This window comes from Lates calcarifer, linkage group LG13 (genome assembly GCF_001640805.2).
Source record: "Lates calcarifer isolate ASB-BC8 linkage group LG13, TLL_Latcal_v3, whole genome shotgun sequence".
Lineage (NCBI taxonomy): Eukaryota > Metazoa > Chordata > Actinopteri > Centropomidae > Lates > Lates calcarifer.
The window spans coordinates 9799760-9815353 of NC_066845.1; the positions used below are offsets into that span (position 1 = coordinate 9799760).

At 44.5% G+C, this 15594-nt stretch overlaps 1 protein-coding gene across 6 annotated transcripts in view; it reads left to right on the forward strand.

Moving 5' to 3' along the window:
• The window catches only part of smtnb (smoothelin b), a 47033-nt gene that overhangs the window by 18410 nt on the left and 13029 nt on the right, over window positions 1-15594 (forward strand). For 4 of the 6 annotated variants that reach the window (XM_018669223.2, XM_018669224.2, XM_051074817.1 and 1 more), the window contains exons 6-10: window positions 4535-4637; window positions 8219-8925; window positions 9901-9952; window positions 10850-11431; window positions 13539-13612. In XM_018669223.2, coding sequence (XP_018524739.1) covers window positions 4535-4637; window positions 8219-8925; window positions 9901-9952; window positions 10850-11431; window positions 13539-13612 — 1518 coding nt within the window. Of the gene's footprint in view, window positions 1-946; window positions 1096-1597; window positions 1755-4534; window positions 4638-8218; window positions 8926-9900; window positions 9953-10849; window positions 11432-13538; window positions 13613-15594 lie in introns of those variants that run through there. The other 2 variants (XM_051074818.1, XM_051074819.1) reach the window with 2 other exon arrangements.

The window sequence follows — 15594 nt, forward strand, 5'->3', positions numbered from 1 at the left end:
GGGGCAGAGGGGTCGGACAGACAGACAGGCAGCCCACCAGCTGTGTCTCAGCAGTCTAGTCTGTGCTGGAATGGGGACGTGGCCAAAAACAACATCAACCAGCAGCAGCAGCAGGGCTCCTTCCACTCACATCACAGCAGCGGATCTCTTTGAGTTGAGTGCAATTGTCCCATGGCAGATGGAGGTCCTAGATAAATTTCTACAGCAGCCAAACACACAAACACATAAAATGCAATATGTGTACACTGGCAGCAGCTTGAAACAAACACCAGCTTGGGAACTTGTGTGACAAAAAGAGGAAAAATATATTGAGTATGCATATTTAATTAGTGGACTAATGTAGCTGTTCATCTGTAATTTTACCAGAATCCAGCTCCCATTAGAAGTTAATGATTGTTTTTAATGGGCACAGTTGACATGCAGGGATAGCTGAGAAACAGTAAAAGTTTCCTTTTGCTCATTTGGGAGAAACCATACTGTAACAGCTTATAAAAAACTTTAATTATATGTATGTAGCAAAAGAAAATGTCAGTAGGAAAAAGGGATCTTTATTCATTATTTTAGGATAAAGCAGCACAAAATATCTAATAGTTTAGATGAGTTGTTTTCAAGTAAAGCAGAAGTTATAGAAATGAAGAAAATGAAGAAATGAGGTCAAAACAATGGCAGAAGTTAATGTGTCAACCAGGCAACCCTTTAACCTGTAAGGAAAGTGTGTGTGTGTGTCTGTGTGTGTGTGTGTGTGTGTGTGTGTGTGTGTGTGTGTGTTAATGTGTGTGTGTGGTGGGGGTCAGATCCCTGTGGAGACAGAATGGGAGGGAGGGGAAGTCAAGGGAGTGGCTTGTTGGTATTATACGTGTGTGTGTGTGTGTGTGTGTGTGTGTGTGTGTGTGTGTGTGTGTGTGTGTGTGTATGTGGTTGTGGTGGTGTTGGTGGTGGTGTACATGTTTGTGTGTGTGAGTATGTATGATGTGGCTGAGGCAGTAGAGCGGCAGAATAGTGGACGTCCTGACTCCAGGAGGGTTACTACTGAGAGAGAGAGAAAGAGAGAGAGAGAGAGAGAGAGAGAGAGGCAGTCTGTCTGGTGAGGAGAAGGTAAATGTCACTCTGATTTTTCCTGCTGTCGTGTGTCACAGACCAACGCTCCTCTGACTCTCCTCATCTTTTTTTCCACTGAAAGATCATTCAGACCTCTTTCCACGTCTGTCTGTGTTTGTTTCTGTCTGAGTGAAGAATGGGACGTGCTGGCCTCTGTGTTTACCTTCCAGGTTTGTGCACATAATGGTTTATTGCTGATGGTTTATTTGTTCATTTTAACTGATAGGTCATATGTTAGGATATAGACACCTTAATGACGCATGCAATGAAACTGGGTCATTGGACAAATTCAGAACAAATGTAAAAGAGTTAAGATAAATCTTGAATATTTAATGCTTGTATTTAGTAATTTAACCCTGTAAGTTGTCTCTTTGAGGCTATAGGTTTGCATGCCATTGAGGTGTGATGGGCGAGCGCAGGTAGGCTGTTGTGTGGGCGGGTGCTGCAGCTTGAGACAGAGTTTTGTTTGTTCTCTGATCTCATCATAAACATGTTGCAAGAAGAGACCTGAGCAAGAGTAGCTTAACTGTCTCAAACCAGGCCTAGCTGTCACAGTAGAGAGGGTTTATCGGACTTTGGAGATGACTTGAGAAAGTGCGCTGGATGGGAAAAAAAAGAAAAAGTACAGTGGATCCATTTTGGGGAAAAAAAGAGCAGTAAGTAAGCTGAGAGTGGCATGTGATGATTTGCAGTAAGTAAAAATGGGTATGAGGCTCAGGGCTGGCTTCTTCTGTGGGTTTCCTCACTCCAGACTGAGCGTGTGCGATACAAAGATGATTGCTACTTCATTCCAGCTACTGTATTTCAATTATTGGAGGTGAGCCCGAGTGTGCGGTTCCTCAGGCTGCAGTAATGGAAAATGTGCCGCCAGGTTTCTTCTTCTCTCGTCCACGTGGAGGCATGGAAGACCCTCAAATGGTCTGACCTCACCAGTGAAGTGATGGGTTTAGCTTTCATGGAAAACTGGAGCATTGGAACTCAGCGTGTTAATCCGTAGTTGATCTCAGCTGTCTGAACCGGTTGGTGAAGGAGGTGTGTGCCTCAGTTTTTTTAGTTTTCTTTTTGTGGAGTTGAGGGTTCAGAGGAGTCCAGATGGCCCACGCCTCACTGTGGTCACGAGAGAAGACAGTTGTTTTTGTGTTTACGATGTTGAGATTTTGCAATTATAGTCCGACACAAACAAGCTCCTGAGGGCCAGATGGGACAAGTGGTTCGGCTGAGCGTTGGAGTGGGACGGTGTCGGTGTTGGTTCCACTCCGTCAGGTCCTGAATGCCGGGGCCAGAGGAAAGCCGCTAATGACAGCATGGTGGCTGGCAGCAGGTCCCAAGCTCTGGTCTGCGTCTCCAGTTCCACTTTATCTTCCCTTTTTTTTCCCACTCTGCCTCACTGTCTGTGAGAAATATGTTCCCTGTGGTTTAGTGGTAGCTGTGAAATGATGGCTGTCTGTCTGAGTCCTGGTAGAGGCACGAGGGGGAGAGGAGGGGGGGGGCAGTGAGGAAAGACTCGTTCTCTCTAATTGTGTTTATGGCTCAAACACAATTACCCCCCCCACCCATGACTCTTTGATTGAGTGACTCCACTCAGAAGAAGACTGACCCTTGTGTGTGACCTCTCTCATTGTCACACTGTAGTGCTCTGAGTCTTTTGTATTGCTGCAGAGGACTGTTAATGTCCTCATCACACTGTTAATAACTCATTAAAGGAACATTCCACTAAATCTCTGCTTTCCACTGTGGTGTCCCAGACTGTATCAGCAACATTTACCATCATCTCTATTCATGCCCCAGAATCTGTGCTGCCACATTTTTTTTTGTCTCAGCATGGAGAAAAAGTAGAAGCTGGAAAAAGTGAGATTGGAGCACCTTCAGTGTCGATCTACATCACTATGACGCTGCGTTTATCTTCCTTTAGAGGAAACTTTTTATCTCTCTCAGACACAGATTGGTCTATCCTGGTCACAAAACTCCACTTATTTTACAAAGTAAATTATTGGACAGGTTTCATCACCTGTCTTTGTTTATAACCCGAGCAGTGCCACTCCAGACTGACCTTTCCTCTTTGTGCTGCCATCTCCTGCAACAGTGTCTGATTACGTTTTCTCCTCAGTGATTGAGCCGTTCTGCCCTGTAATCTGCTCAAGGTGGGGAAGGTCACAGTCAACAGAGCAGAAAGCCTCGACGCCTTTCTCACCTCTGCCTCTCGCTTGTGTTTAAGTTCAAACTGGCTTTGTGTTTGGTCACTGCATTAACTCACAGTTTCTCTCTGTCAGCTCTGATCACACACTGCCTTGATTAAAAGCCTTTAAAACACAAAGGTGTGATTTATAAGATTTTCACACTGTTGTTGACATCTATGCCAGTCTCTTGTCAGGGATAACATTGTTTACACATGGCAAACTGATTGTGGCGTGTGATTGTGTGGTTGGGTGTGTGTGCTTTCTTTTCTTGCTTGAAAGATTGTGAATGTGTTTTCAGAAGCTTTTTGAGGTAATGGTAGGCTGTAAATCTGGTCTAAGTATTATATTTTCAGTATGTAAGGTCATGTCCTGTATGTTTATTCAGGATCCACCCAAACCTCTGCTGGACTATTCTTGACCCAGATGCCTCTTGTAAAACACCTTTAAGGAGGATTATGTTCTGTGATACAGTTACCGAATGATGCATACCACCTGAGGCTCCACACAAGAGCTTTTTGCCCTTTAATAGAAAAGTTTGCAAGTCCTCTGAGTGTTGTGGATTAAGAATATGCGGGGGAGTGATTTAAAGAGTGTGTGCACACATGCTCAGAGGAGCCTTATTTGTGCAGCTGATTCTCCTGTGGAGTAGCTCAAGGTCAGGGACCAGAGGCCCAACAGTAGTGCTGGCATTTTCATCTTTCCCTCTCCGTCCTCCCCTCCACACCTCTCCTGTTTCCACTCCATATGCCAAAATACTGCTGCCTTTCCTCCGAGATATCCCCCCTGCTGCGCCTTTCCTCTGTCAGCACAGGATATCACCAGGGTGCTGTGTTTTGAACTGAGTTAGACTGCAGGTAATCTTGAAAAAGTAGGAGCGACCCAAGTCAAGTCAGGCTGCAAAGCAGAGAGATAGCACAGGATTGAACCATGCGCTGAATGTGTATGTTGGCTCTTCTGACTCTCAGGACGTCTCTCTCAGACATATACAATGGAAAATAAAACAGATCTTCACTTTTCCAGCTGGCCAAGCATGTTGCTCATCATGGCTGGAGCATATGACCTTGACCCCCAACAAAGGACCAGCTGATGTCAAACAGATGATCGTAGAACTGATGTTTTCAATGTGCTGGCTGCTGTCCCTAAGAAATAGCTGAAAACGCCATGACCAGAGAAATTAAAGAGCATGGTGCTTTCGGAGCTGTATCGAAGTGCACTGGGCATGTGTGATTGTGTTTTTTCTTTTTTTTCCTTTCCCACAGGAGACAGAGCGGGAGAGTCACAGTGAGCGAGAGCGTATGAGATCTCAGATTCGGGAGTTACACGGCCAGCAGACACAACAAAGCAGAGAGCTGCAGAGAAGAGGTGAGAAACACTCATTCAGCACCAAACTGTGCAGGACTGCTCTTCAAATTAGTCGGAAATTGTTCCATCTTTGGACTGGCTACATTAATGCAAGATATACATAGCTGCCCTCACATTTAGATGTTTAGACACGCCACTCTTTTGGGATTGCTGAAATACAAAAGCTTGTATATACTGCAAACATTCAGCTAAAGATTAAGTTTAGGTAAGCACTAAAAACTTGAAGCCAACACTGACCACTTTTGTTGCGTCGTACCTGTGACTGCACACATCCGTCCTGATGCAATTTCCTCTTCACTGCCTGTTAAAATAATCAGCCAAAGGAGCCATTCTCCTGAGGTGGCGGTCAGAAGGTCATATTAGTTCAGGCTCTTTAAGCTCCTTCATCTAACTTTATTAACTGTTTGAGGTCAGTCACAGCCATAGGCTTAATGACCTCAGCTTCTTAAGTGTGAAGTAATTTCATTAACCACTCTGTTAGCCCCACCATTAATAAAGAAGTATGAATGCAAGCTTTCAGGAGGGAATGAATGTGCTTCGTTGACTTTTATCCTTGAAACTTTGCAGGCACACTTACAGAGCTGACAATGAATAGGTTGTAAAATGACAAACATACATTGCTGACGAGTCATAAATGTTGTGACAGACCTACCTACAGCTTGTCCAGCTTAAACACCTAAGGGCAAAGTATTATTTGGACATTCCCCTTCATACAGAATATCAAATCTAACCTTGATCATCCTTGAGTGAAGATGAAAGTGTTTTTTCATCTTTGATTTAAGCTCAGGCCTGGCTGACTTGAACTTGGCCTGAGGCTGACGACCTTTCTGTGTGGCCTGGTTCGCCCCGGTCTTGGCTCCCAGTGTCCTTCTCATGGACTCGGGGGTTGGTGGTGGGGTTATGGGAAGCAACAGAGGGAAACCCAACAGCCACACCTCTGCTAAATAAAGCTGATACCAGAACAGAACTAAAGCCCGCTTGACGTGGCGAAGAAACTCCCGAGTGTTCCTGATTTATCCCTGCCTTACAATTTAAACCAGGGTGAAGCTAGGGTGAATGAAAAAAGACCACCGTAGAATAGCAAAAGGAGGAAGGAGCCTTTTAGAGTAGACACCATCCAACAAAGATGCAGGACGTTTGTGGTTGGGACAGGACAGTGCAGCCAGGGTGGGCCTGTGGTTCTTGTGTTTTCAGTAGAGTGAAAGTAGCAGAAAATAAAAGATTAACTTGGACGATCAATGGCTGGCTTGTTTTTGGTCTTTGAATGCAGCACAAATACATACCTCCACCTCTCAGACAAAAAAAGCTTATATTTACATTCTTTACCTCAAAGACCATGTGTCCAGCTGTACTACATTCTGGTGCAAACTGTAACCGGTAAGGCTGTGATTTAGGAAATGAAATGTTTGCAGAGACTCTCAGTGGAATGTGCTGTGTGCAAAGAGTTCCCAAAAGAGAGAAACTCGCCCTAGTTGGAGCATAATACTAATTCTCAATTTCACACAGAAACTTTGTAAATGACATGGAGGGCTGAACACAAGTTAATTGTTAATTACCATTACTATAAGGCCTCCAGTCATGCATTTCATATATCAGGTCATTGTCATTCACAAAAGACCCTGATCTGCAACTGTGGCACCATTAATGTTGGTAGTAACCATGGAGTTGCATGAGACCTTTTATAATCCCAGTGTAAATTCTGAAAACAAATTGTGTAACCACTCTCAATTAATGTCATTAAATAAAGACTTAAATATTTCAACAATATATCATGTTCCCTAGCCCTAGAAATTTAAGGGCATTGTCATTGTGAGCATGTTAGCATGCTGACATTAGCATCTAGCTCAAAGCAACAATTTGTACAGCGCAAGTCCAGCTTCCCAGAGACGCTAGCGTGACTATAGCCTCTCAGTCTTGTTAAAAGGGCAGTGCACACATGGTAACATTATGAAAAACTACAACTATACTACTATAAGAAGAGTGGACTTCATGGCTAAAGACGGCTAGAAGTCTCTCACTCTCATTTATAGTAACTTACTATAAATATTTACTATAGAAAACTGTGTTCTTCCTGTTTGACCAAAGCTGAGGTGTGACAAACTGGTCACCAGCATTCAAGGCAAAGTCGAAGAACTCGCGTTGACCCGTTCACAGCAAGGACAAACGTGAGCGTTCCTCGGGTCATTGCTTGAGTGTGAACGAAGTATAAAGAAAACCATTTTTGGCTCTTCTTTGTTTGTGCTCTGTATATTGACTGGCAGCAGAGTGCACAAGTGCAGCTTTTGTAGCTATTTTGAAGCAAAATGCAAACCTCTCATTATGCAGCAGCAGTGGGGATTTTCCCAGAAATTGCTACACAATGGACATAACAGTTTCTCAATGGCAAAAAAATATGAACAATGAAATGAGAGTTTATAGAGGAGTGTTTTGGCTCTCACAGTTAGAGCTGACCAGTAATTGAGTTTGGTTTGAGTGCATCATTATATGTAGACACTGCTGTCTAATGGACCATTCATAGTGTCACATGCCATTTACTGTCCCAATTGTGTGCCATAATTACATTTTCTTTTCAGACGGTATTACATAATCACCTGGTCTGTTTAATCAACAACTCGCTGCCATTTATAAATTGATTGTGCACAATTTAGCCAGCGTCTTTTTTTGGGAGGTGTTATGCAATAATGAGTAAAAAAAGATCAGCTGCTTTAAATGAAGCTGTGAATTTCCACCCTTGATCCTGTGTAGTTCAAAGCAGAAAGAGATTGCGGAACCCCCCTAACCCCCCTGAGTCCCCCTTTGATTTGGTTTGTTAATGACAGACATGCATACTTGGTGAACCCCATTTGGTTGCAGAGTTGGTGCAAACACAGGTCATACAGAGGTGTTTTCATGCCTTGGTGTCTACATGTGATGTGGGAATACTCTTGGGTTTCTCTGTTTTCCTTATCTGTGGTACATATACAACCTCAGGTTGTTCACTAGAAGCACTACAGGGTGTTGGAGGTAGTGACTATCACAGGGGGAGGATGTGGGCACTGCTGTGTTGTTTGGAGTGTGGTTTCCTGAAGAGTGAATGAGCAGTGAAGGAGCTTGGACAGAGGGGAGGGGAAGCACTTGCCCTAGTTTCTGTTTCACCCCCAGCTTCCTCCTCAACTCCTTGTATTCACTCACCACCTACGGTTGTGCCACATGCTCCAAATCTCCACTCCTGACCCTTCTTTCTCCTTTACGCACATCCACCGACGCAATCTCACAAATCTTGCTCAGGAACTGAGGCCAGTCTGGAGGAAATGCCTACATCCCCTCATGTCTCCACGTGCCTCCTCTGTGATCCCGAGTGATATTTTCTTGCCCGGCCTTTATGGGGCCTCAATGCCTCGGAAGTATTTCATTTCCATCATTTCTCTCCAACTTCACCACCTCCTGCTTTCTTTGCTCCCATACAGTAACACCCACTCTCCACTTTAGCTTTCTACTGTTGTAAGAGGAAGAATAGACGAATAGAATAGATGAAATCAGAAAAGCCACAAGGTACAGAAAGGGTTTTATTGCTCATCTTTTATTTGTGTTTTCTGTTGCAGGCTCCAACTCAGGCATGGTGTTGGTTCTTGATCACCTGGTGAAGGATGATGGCCCTGGACCTCTGCTGATCCAGCCTCAGAGAGAGGCTGTGACCACAGAGCCTGACCTGGTCCTGTCGCACCATCAGAGGTCAGACTCCTCAGCTTCAGACCACAGCGTGACTTCGGTGCACTCCAGGTCCAATCTGGATTCTGTGGCCTCAGACAAGAGTCTGGGCTCAGCCTACAGAGCCCGGCTAGACTCTGGAGCCTCAGACAGGAGCCAGAGTTCCTCTCAGCGCGGCCGTCTAGACTCTGGGGCTTCGGAGAGAAGCGTCAGCTCCCAGTCCTACGTCAGACAGAGACTGGGCTCTGATGTCTCCGACTCTGGTGTCAGACCCCGTTTGGGCTCTGGGGCTTCAGATAGTGTTGGTCTTTTGTCAAGGAAACGCACTGACTCAGGGACATCTGATCAGAGCGTGAGTATGTCCTCTGAGGAGAGGGGTCCTGGTGAGGAGGTGGAGATCGCCACAAGTGGTTCAACTTACAGCACAGATTCAGAAACTGAGAGCAGAAGCCAAGGTCCAGCCAGCCTCCAGGCTCAGTCCGACCAGGATCACATCGCTGACCAGGACCAGCCTGATGGAGCCATTTTATCTCAGAGCGATCCTGCCAATGGGCTGCTCAGTGACAGTGCCAAGGGAAAAACTGACTACCAGAAACAAAAGGTAAAGTATACAGTCCCTTTATTAGATAAATGCCATGTTGTTTTTGAGTCTGGAACATCCATGTATCTCAGAGCAATTTGAGCCATCTGAATAATGCAATAATGATACATAGTATTTATCATAATTGCACCACTAGAGTGGGGTGTTGAGCCACATAGCCACAGTCATGTGCAGCGGCAGTCCAAGTTCCCCTTTGTTTCTTTCCAATTCATAATCGCCGACAAGAAAGCCCATCTCTCCATTCTTCAGTGACACCCAGGTCACATCGGCATCCATAAACACATCACACTGAGCTCCTGTTTGGAGCTGTTTAACTTTTGTTACTTGGATACACAAATAAACTGTGCACCTGAGTGTCTCTGCTTCACCTCAGCGGCGTGTTGGCCTCACCTGCTGTCAGGGATGGATGGCATTTACGGGCCAGAGGTTCTGTCTCTCTTCACCCCACAGTGCTGAGAACACACAAACACACAGAGCTGCTGTTACTGCACTGACTGTTGACCGTAAAGCAACATTTCCCATCTTGGGGGCTCAGGTCACCGTGACGCCATCGTGTCGCTCCTCTAAATGTGTTTACCCAAGGCTGGCCCTGGACCTCTTTTATTGTTCCCTGCTATATACGCTAATGCTCAGTCTCTTTAGAGTAATGTAAACACTCCGGGGCCCATCACGGCCCTGACTGCCAAAAAAAGAACAGAGGCCCAGTGCTTCACTCCATACACAAATGTTACATAATGAAAACACCACCGGTTGAGTCTGTATTTAGGATTGTGTAGATCCATGTGTGTGTGTGTGTGTGCGCAGTTGTCACTACAACCAGACTTTTGCCCCTCGTGAATGTGCATTGCTGCCCTGTTAAACATGGAGCTGCTCAGTACAGCGACTCTGTCGTTGTCAATCCAGACACAGTGCATGTTAACACTTAATCTTCTCTACTTCCTCCACTGTCATGTGCCTTTGATTTTCCCTTCACAGATAACAGTTAACAGGGATCTTCCCCTCACTCATGACAAAGCAAAGGATTCTGGTAAGAAACTAGTCCAACTCTATTATTCCTGAACTGATAAATCAACATTATTTTTGATCATCTTTTAAGACATTTATCAAGGAAAAGTATGTGAGGACTTGCTGAAGCTCTGTGTTTAAAACCATTAACTGAATGTGTTCTGGGTTAAGTTGGCCTGATTTCAATATTCTCAAAAACTGCAATGGGAAGTTTTCACTATTTTCATTTTTTTGACGTTGTTATTGTTATTATCTATTATTTACAAAAAAATTTAATTGATTAACTTTAAAAAGACCAGATGGTTCTTAACTCCAGTATATGGAGACAGTCACAGCCATTAGTGTGACTGTGTAGGGCCACTCACAGGAGAGGGTGCTGGGAAGAGAGCATGTTATAATGTACACCATCTCCTCTTTTTCTCTCAGACTGTGCTCTTTGCTGTGTCCACTGTACTGTAAACTGTGGTTTTCCTCCCAAGCAGCACATCCTTTTTTCCCCTTTGTTAGGATGACCTCAGTGAATATCTTCTCCTCTAATCACCAGTGTTTTTTTTTTGTTTTTTTTCCATCGGAGGATCTGTGCCAAATCATGAGCTTTGTACACATTATCTGACAGTATTAAGGATCAGGGAAAGAAAAAATATCCATGAGAGGAAGAAACATGTCCTGAAAAGTCCAAAAAAATAGTAACTCAAAGACAGTGAAATGGGGGAGATTAAGTCAAGCAAAATAAAGGGGCTGGAAAAAAACCCTAGAGAGAGGAGGAAAAGAGGAATGGGATTTATAGAGAGCTTTTGAGGTGGAGGAGGAGACGGAATAAGGTGAAGGGGATCTAGGCTCTGTGTCTCTGATGTATTGAGCTCCTTTGAGTGTTTTTCTGTTTCTCATTCAACTTCTCTCCTGCTTTATGTCTTTGTAGCACCTGTGAAGAAAGATGCTGTTTTGGAAAAATTTAACCACACCAACTCTGTACGTGATCGAATGCGCAAGTTTACAGAGCCCAGCCAGAGCCCAAATGTCCCAGCTTTTAAAAAAGCTCCTCTGAGGAATGGGACAACCTCAGGCAGCAGCGGCCAGACAAATCTCTCCAGAGCTACCGAGCTGTTTACACACACAGCAGCATCCCTCCACACATCTGGAGACTCCACATCTCACACCTCTGCCACATCTCAGAGTCAGGCCACACCTCAGCCAAGAGGAGGGGCTAACAAACCTCTGTCCTCAGCTAGCCAATCGCAGAACTCCGTGGGTGGGACGAGGCACCCAGATGAAAAAGATGTGCACGCCTACAGTAACTCAAAGGAAGACAGGACCCCAGGGAGAGCAGCTGGACAGCAGGTCACCCAGGGAGAGGCAGACCCGGACATGAAGACTTTCCTCACCATTGAGATCAAGGATGGGCGCACCACCACCACCTCTACGTCCTCCCCAAGGGGCAACATCGTCCCCATCACCAGCATGACCCCACGCATCACCCCTAATGCTCTGGGGCAAAGAGCAGGTAGGAGCATCAACCTTATAGCAGCAGGAGGTGCCTATACTGCAGCTCACATAACCAGTTTAATATTGTGAAATATTGTGCAGCTTTTTGTTCGCCTTGCACTTGGAGTCACAACAGACCATCCATTTATTTTGTTTGATCGTAACTGATTTTTAATGCACTGGGATTTTTAGGTAAAAATTAATTACACTGACCTTTCAAGCTTTCTGCGGAGCTGGCAGAGTATGCAAAGCTGCAGCCCACTGTATTTCAGGATTTAGCCAGTACACTGTATGTCTGTTCTTGCTAATATCAACCCTTAGATCATAATGGAATCCCAGTTGCTGTGGGAGGCGACTGGGACCAGTGAATCAGTCAGACGTGGGACGATGACAAGGGGTTTTGTGAGAACAAGCAAAGCACATGGATGAGTGGGGATAGTTGTTGGGGTTGAATACGAAACAACATGGTTGCACTGAAGGGTATTTGTTATATAGTGGGCATGTTGTTGCAGTGTGGACGGGGGGTGAGGTCAACAGTCAACAGCAGAGAGTATGTTGGGACAAAGGAAACAACAACTGGCTGTTTCAGGCCAAGCTCAATAGTAATACTGTGCAGCAGTGCATTTGAATAAGCTCACACTGCAGAATTTTGTGATACATTGTTTCTTTTAAATGAACAAGCATTAGCTTACATTATTACTTTACTAAATGATGACAAAGATTTGGGGAATTCACTTCGTTGGCCAGTTTGCCTGTTAAGAGATGAAAAAATAGAAAACACAAATAGAAACCACAGTCACATGTATCCTGGTGGTCCTGTGATTAAAGACACTGTTATATCACTGTGACATCTGTGGTTTGAAAGCAGCAAGAGACCTTCAGTGCAAGTTGGACCTCTCATTTGTTTTCATTAATATTTTGGTAGTGTGTGGGTAGTAGAGAGAGGACAAGAAACGAGGGAAGAGAGATGCAACCAAGGTTCTCTTTTTTCTCTTCAAAATATGAGGCGATTGTCCCTCTTTTCTAAGAAGTTGTTGCAATGGATGATCTATACTCTGTATATAAATATCACTGTGCAGCAAATGAAAACATTGTTGCTCCAATTATTAAAATTATAAGAATATATAGTGTTTAGTAGTTGTTAGAGAACCACGGCAAGTGTTCAATGGATCATCCATAGATGGTATGAGTTTCTATATTCTAAAATCTTAATATGCACATTGAGCAGTGGGGCAGTCTCCCCAAAACATCCTTGTCATGTACCGTACATACTCAGTACAGTGCATACTCACAGTGCAAATAGTACCAGGAGGGATCCATTAATTACATGAAACAAAAACAGTGTGAATCTCACTCCATTTCAGAAGCAAAGCTGCTACAGCTGCTGTTACGGTCTGTCCAAACAAGACATCTTAAGTTTCAGCTCTTCCCAGCAACCGGGACCTCCAACCCAAACAGTTTATTTAAGACTCAAGCCGGACCTGTGCGATTACAGCCTCCTCACCTCTTACAACCACCCCATCTCACCCCCCCCTCTATGACCCATTCTGGCAGCCCCACTGGGCTCCTCCACGAGCGTCACATGATTTTGTTTCGACTTAATTTGCTTTAATGGCTTTGGGCTCCTTTTTTGGGAACCCGCCTGTCTCCCACTGACTGAGAGCAGGCTGCGAATGTGTCTCCAGTTTCTCTCAAAAGCCAACCTACCAAGACTCTTAAATGTACACTGTGCTGCGCTGGTGTACATCAATCCTGTGTTTTATGATATAGCTCTTATGTGTGCAAATGTAGAGGGGGGGGGGGCAGGTCACAGGGAAATGCATGTGTGTACTCTTGGAGGCGAATGACGAGGGCTGTTTATGTTTAAGGTGGCGTCATTACATTTTCTCACTTGTCTCTCACTGGAAATCACTCCGTGTTGTTTATGACACTATGGCAGCTTATGTAACTGACTAATGGCTACCACCAAAGTGCAAAGCCATGCACACATCTCAGCTGTATACATGTTGCGGTCACCAGGGATGTTTCTTGGCCTTTGGAGTGTGTTCTTATTCATCCTGTAGCTGTGGATTAAATCTACCTGAATTTAAAGTCTTAAATCTTTGTCTTTTCTATGTCTGTTTCAGAGTTGACTCTTGGCCTGAGAGCAACACCATTCAAGATCTCCTCATCCAGCCTCTCCTCGGGGTCCTCCATCAAGGTACAGCCAGCTTTAGGAAATATTTTTTTAGGAAAAGATCACAACACTGAGGCTTTGCAGAAACTTGACATACTTAAAGAAATCTGCTTCCAGTCCCATCTAGTAAAAGATGAATGTTTTGTTTTCATCATGCTGTTTGATTTCCAACTGATTCAGCTGAGTTCCTCCAGTTTTTCTGCTGCGGCCCTGTCACAGCAATCACCTATAAAGGCCTGAAAAGCAAGGGAGTCCGAACAATGAAAGGCAGACAGAGTGTGAGAAAAGGAGGGAGAGGAGGGAAGAACAGTGTTTATCAAACACAGAGTGGGTAGCCAGTCACATCTGTCCTTGTAGGGTATGTAAAGGAGAGAGGGAGAGGGAGGGAGGTGCTCTGGGCATTCCTTGTTTTCTCTCCGCAGGCCATGCCCACTGAGATTTATCTGGGAAATGTTTCCTAAATCACACCTGTCTGTCCACATCCTCACCACTTACCCGAAAACACATGTTGACACAAGTCTTTTCTTTGGGGGGAGGTAAAACTCGAGGATGCAGCTCAGTGTGCACTCTGATTGGTCTTTTGCTGATGGTGGAAAGTGACTGCTGTCAAAATTCCCCTCCCATCTCACAGTGACCTCCGGGGGTTAGGGAGAAGAGCTAAACTCCCATTCGCCTCATTCCTTAACCTACTTGCTCCTCCATGAAAGGAAGTGTCTTCATGAATGGAGAGTTGGGGATTGAGAAGGTGAGGAGAGGAGAAGCGGTGTCTGGTTTACTCTTTAATGACTGTGTATTCCACCCCCTGTATCGAGCGCAGCGGTAATCTGGCTATGGGATCAAGGAGCTGGTTAATTAGGGCTGGGAGGAGGCTCCATGAGGCTGCAGGGAGGATTTAAGGTGTTGGAATGAGACTGTCTCCATCATTTAGGTCTTTGATGAAACATACAAACGCAGGTCTAGGCATGAACTAAGATACTGAAGCACAGTCCTTCTTATATGAAAGGAAAAGGACAAAGATTCTGCAGGACATAAGGTTCATATTTGACTGAGCTGAGTGCAGTTACAACGTTACCATCATAACAACATGCAGGTAACGTCTTTGTGTGAGTGCTAGCATGTGCATGATATTACTAAACATGTATTTTAAATTTTGGTGAGAAAATATATGCATTTGCACAAAATCAGCTTTTTTCCATTTTAAATAGTTTCTTCTCCTACCAGGACCTCTCAGTGTTTACATCTGCAACCCACCAGTATAGCACGGATTCCAGGCTACCTCATGTGTCACTCACCAGTCATTAGTTGTACCTTAAATTGTTATGATCCTGCTTAACGTTGTTATTTATAATTGTTATGGATAATGTTAAGCCATAGGCCTTAACACTGGCTGCAAAGGGTAATACACTAGGCATGACTATGTGATTGCAGCTCAAGACTCTGTAGCACACACTGTTATCCAAACAACTGCATCGTCATATAGGCTTAACATGAATGCCTCTGATAAACCACAAGGCTGTGACAATAATAAGTTTCATAACATCTCTTTCATTCTTCATGTCACTCAGATGGGCAGATATTTGACCTGCTTTTGCCAGACTCGCCCAAGTTTTACTATACAAAGACAGAGCCTGAGTGACTTGGTTAATGAGATTGCAGCAGCAGCAGACACTGTTGGTTAGCATCAAACCAGGGTGGGGGGAAGTAGCTTGGTTACTCTCAGACTGATCCCGAGACCACCTGTTCTCTGACTTTCCCTGGTTTAGTCAAAGTTCAAGGTTGTGTGAGAGGAGGTTGACATGTCACGGGAGGATTCATATTAAAGCAGCTTATGTAAAAACCCTTTTCACGTTAGTCTGTTACAGCATGAAAAGTGTGTAATATGTGGTGTAACCGTAACTACAACTCTTCCTATTTAGTGTTGTTGATGGTTTTTTATTGACCACAGTGGTTCCTGTCTGGGACTCTGATCTGTTTGGGTGGTCTGGGCCTCTCCTTGGTGGTCTAAC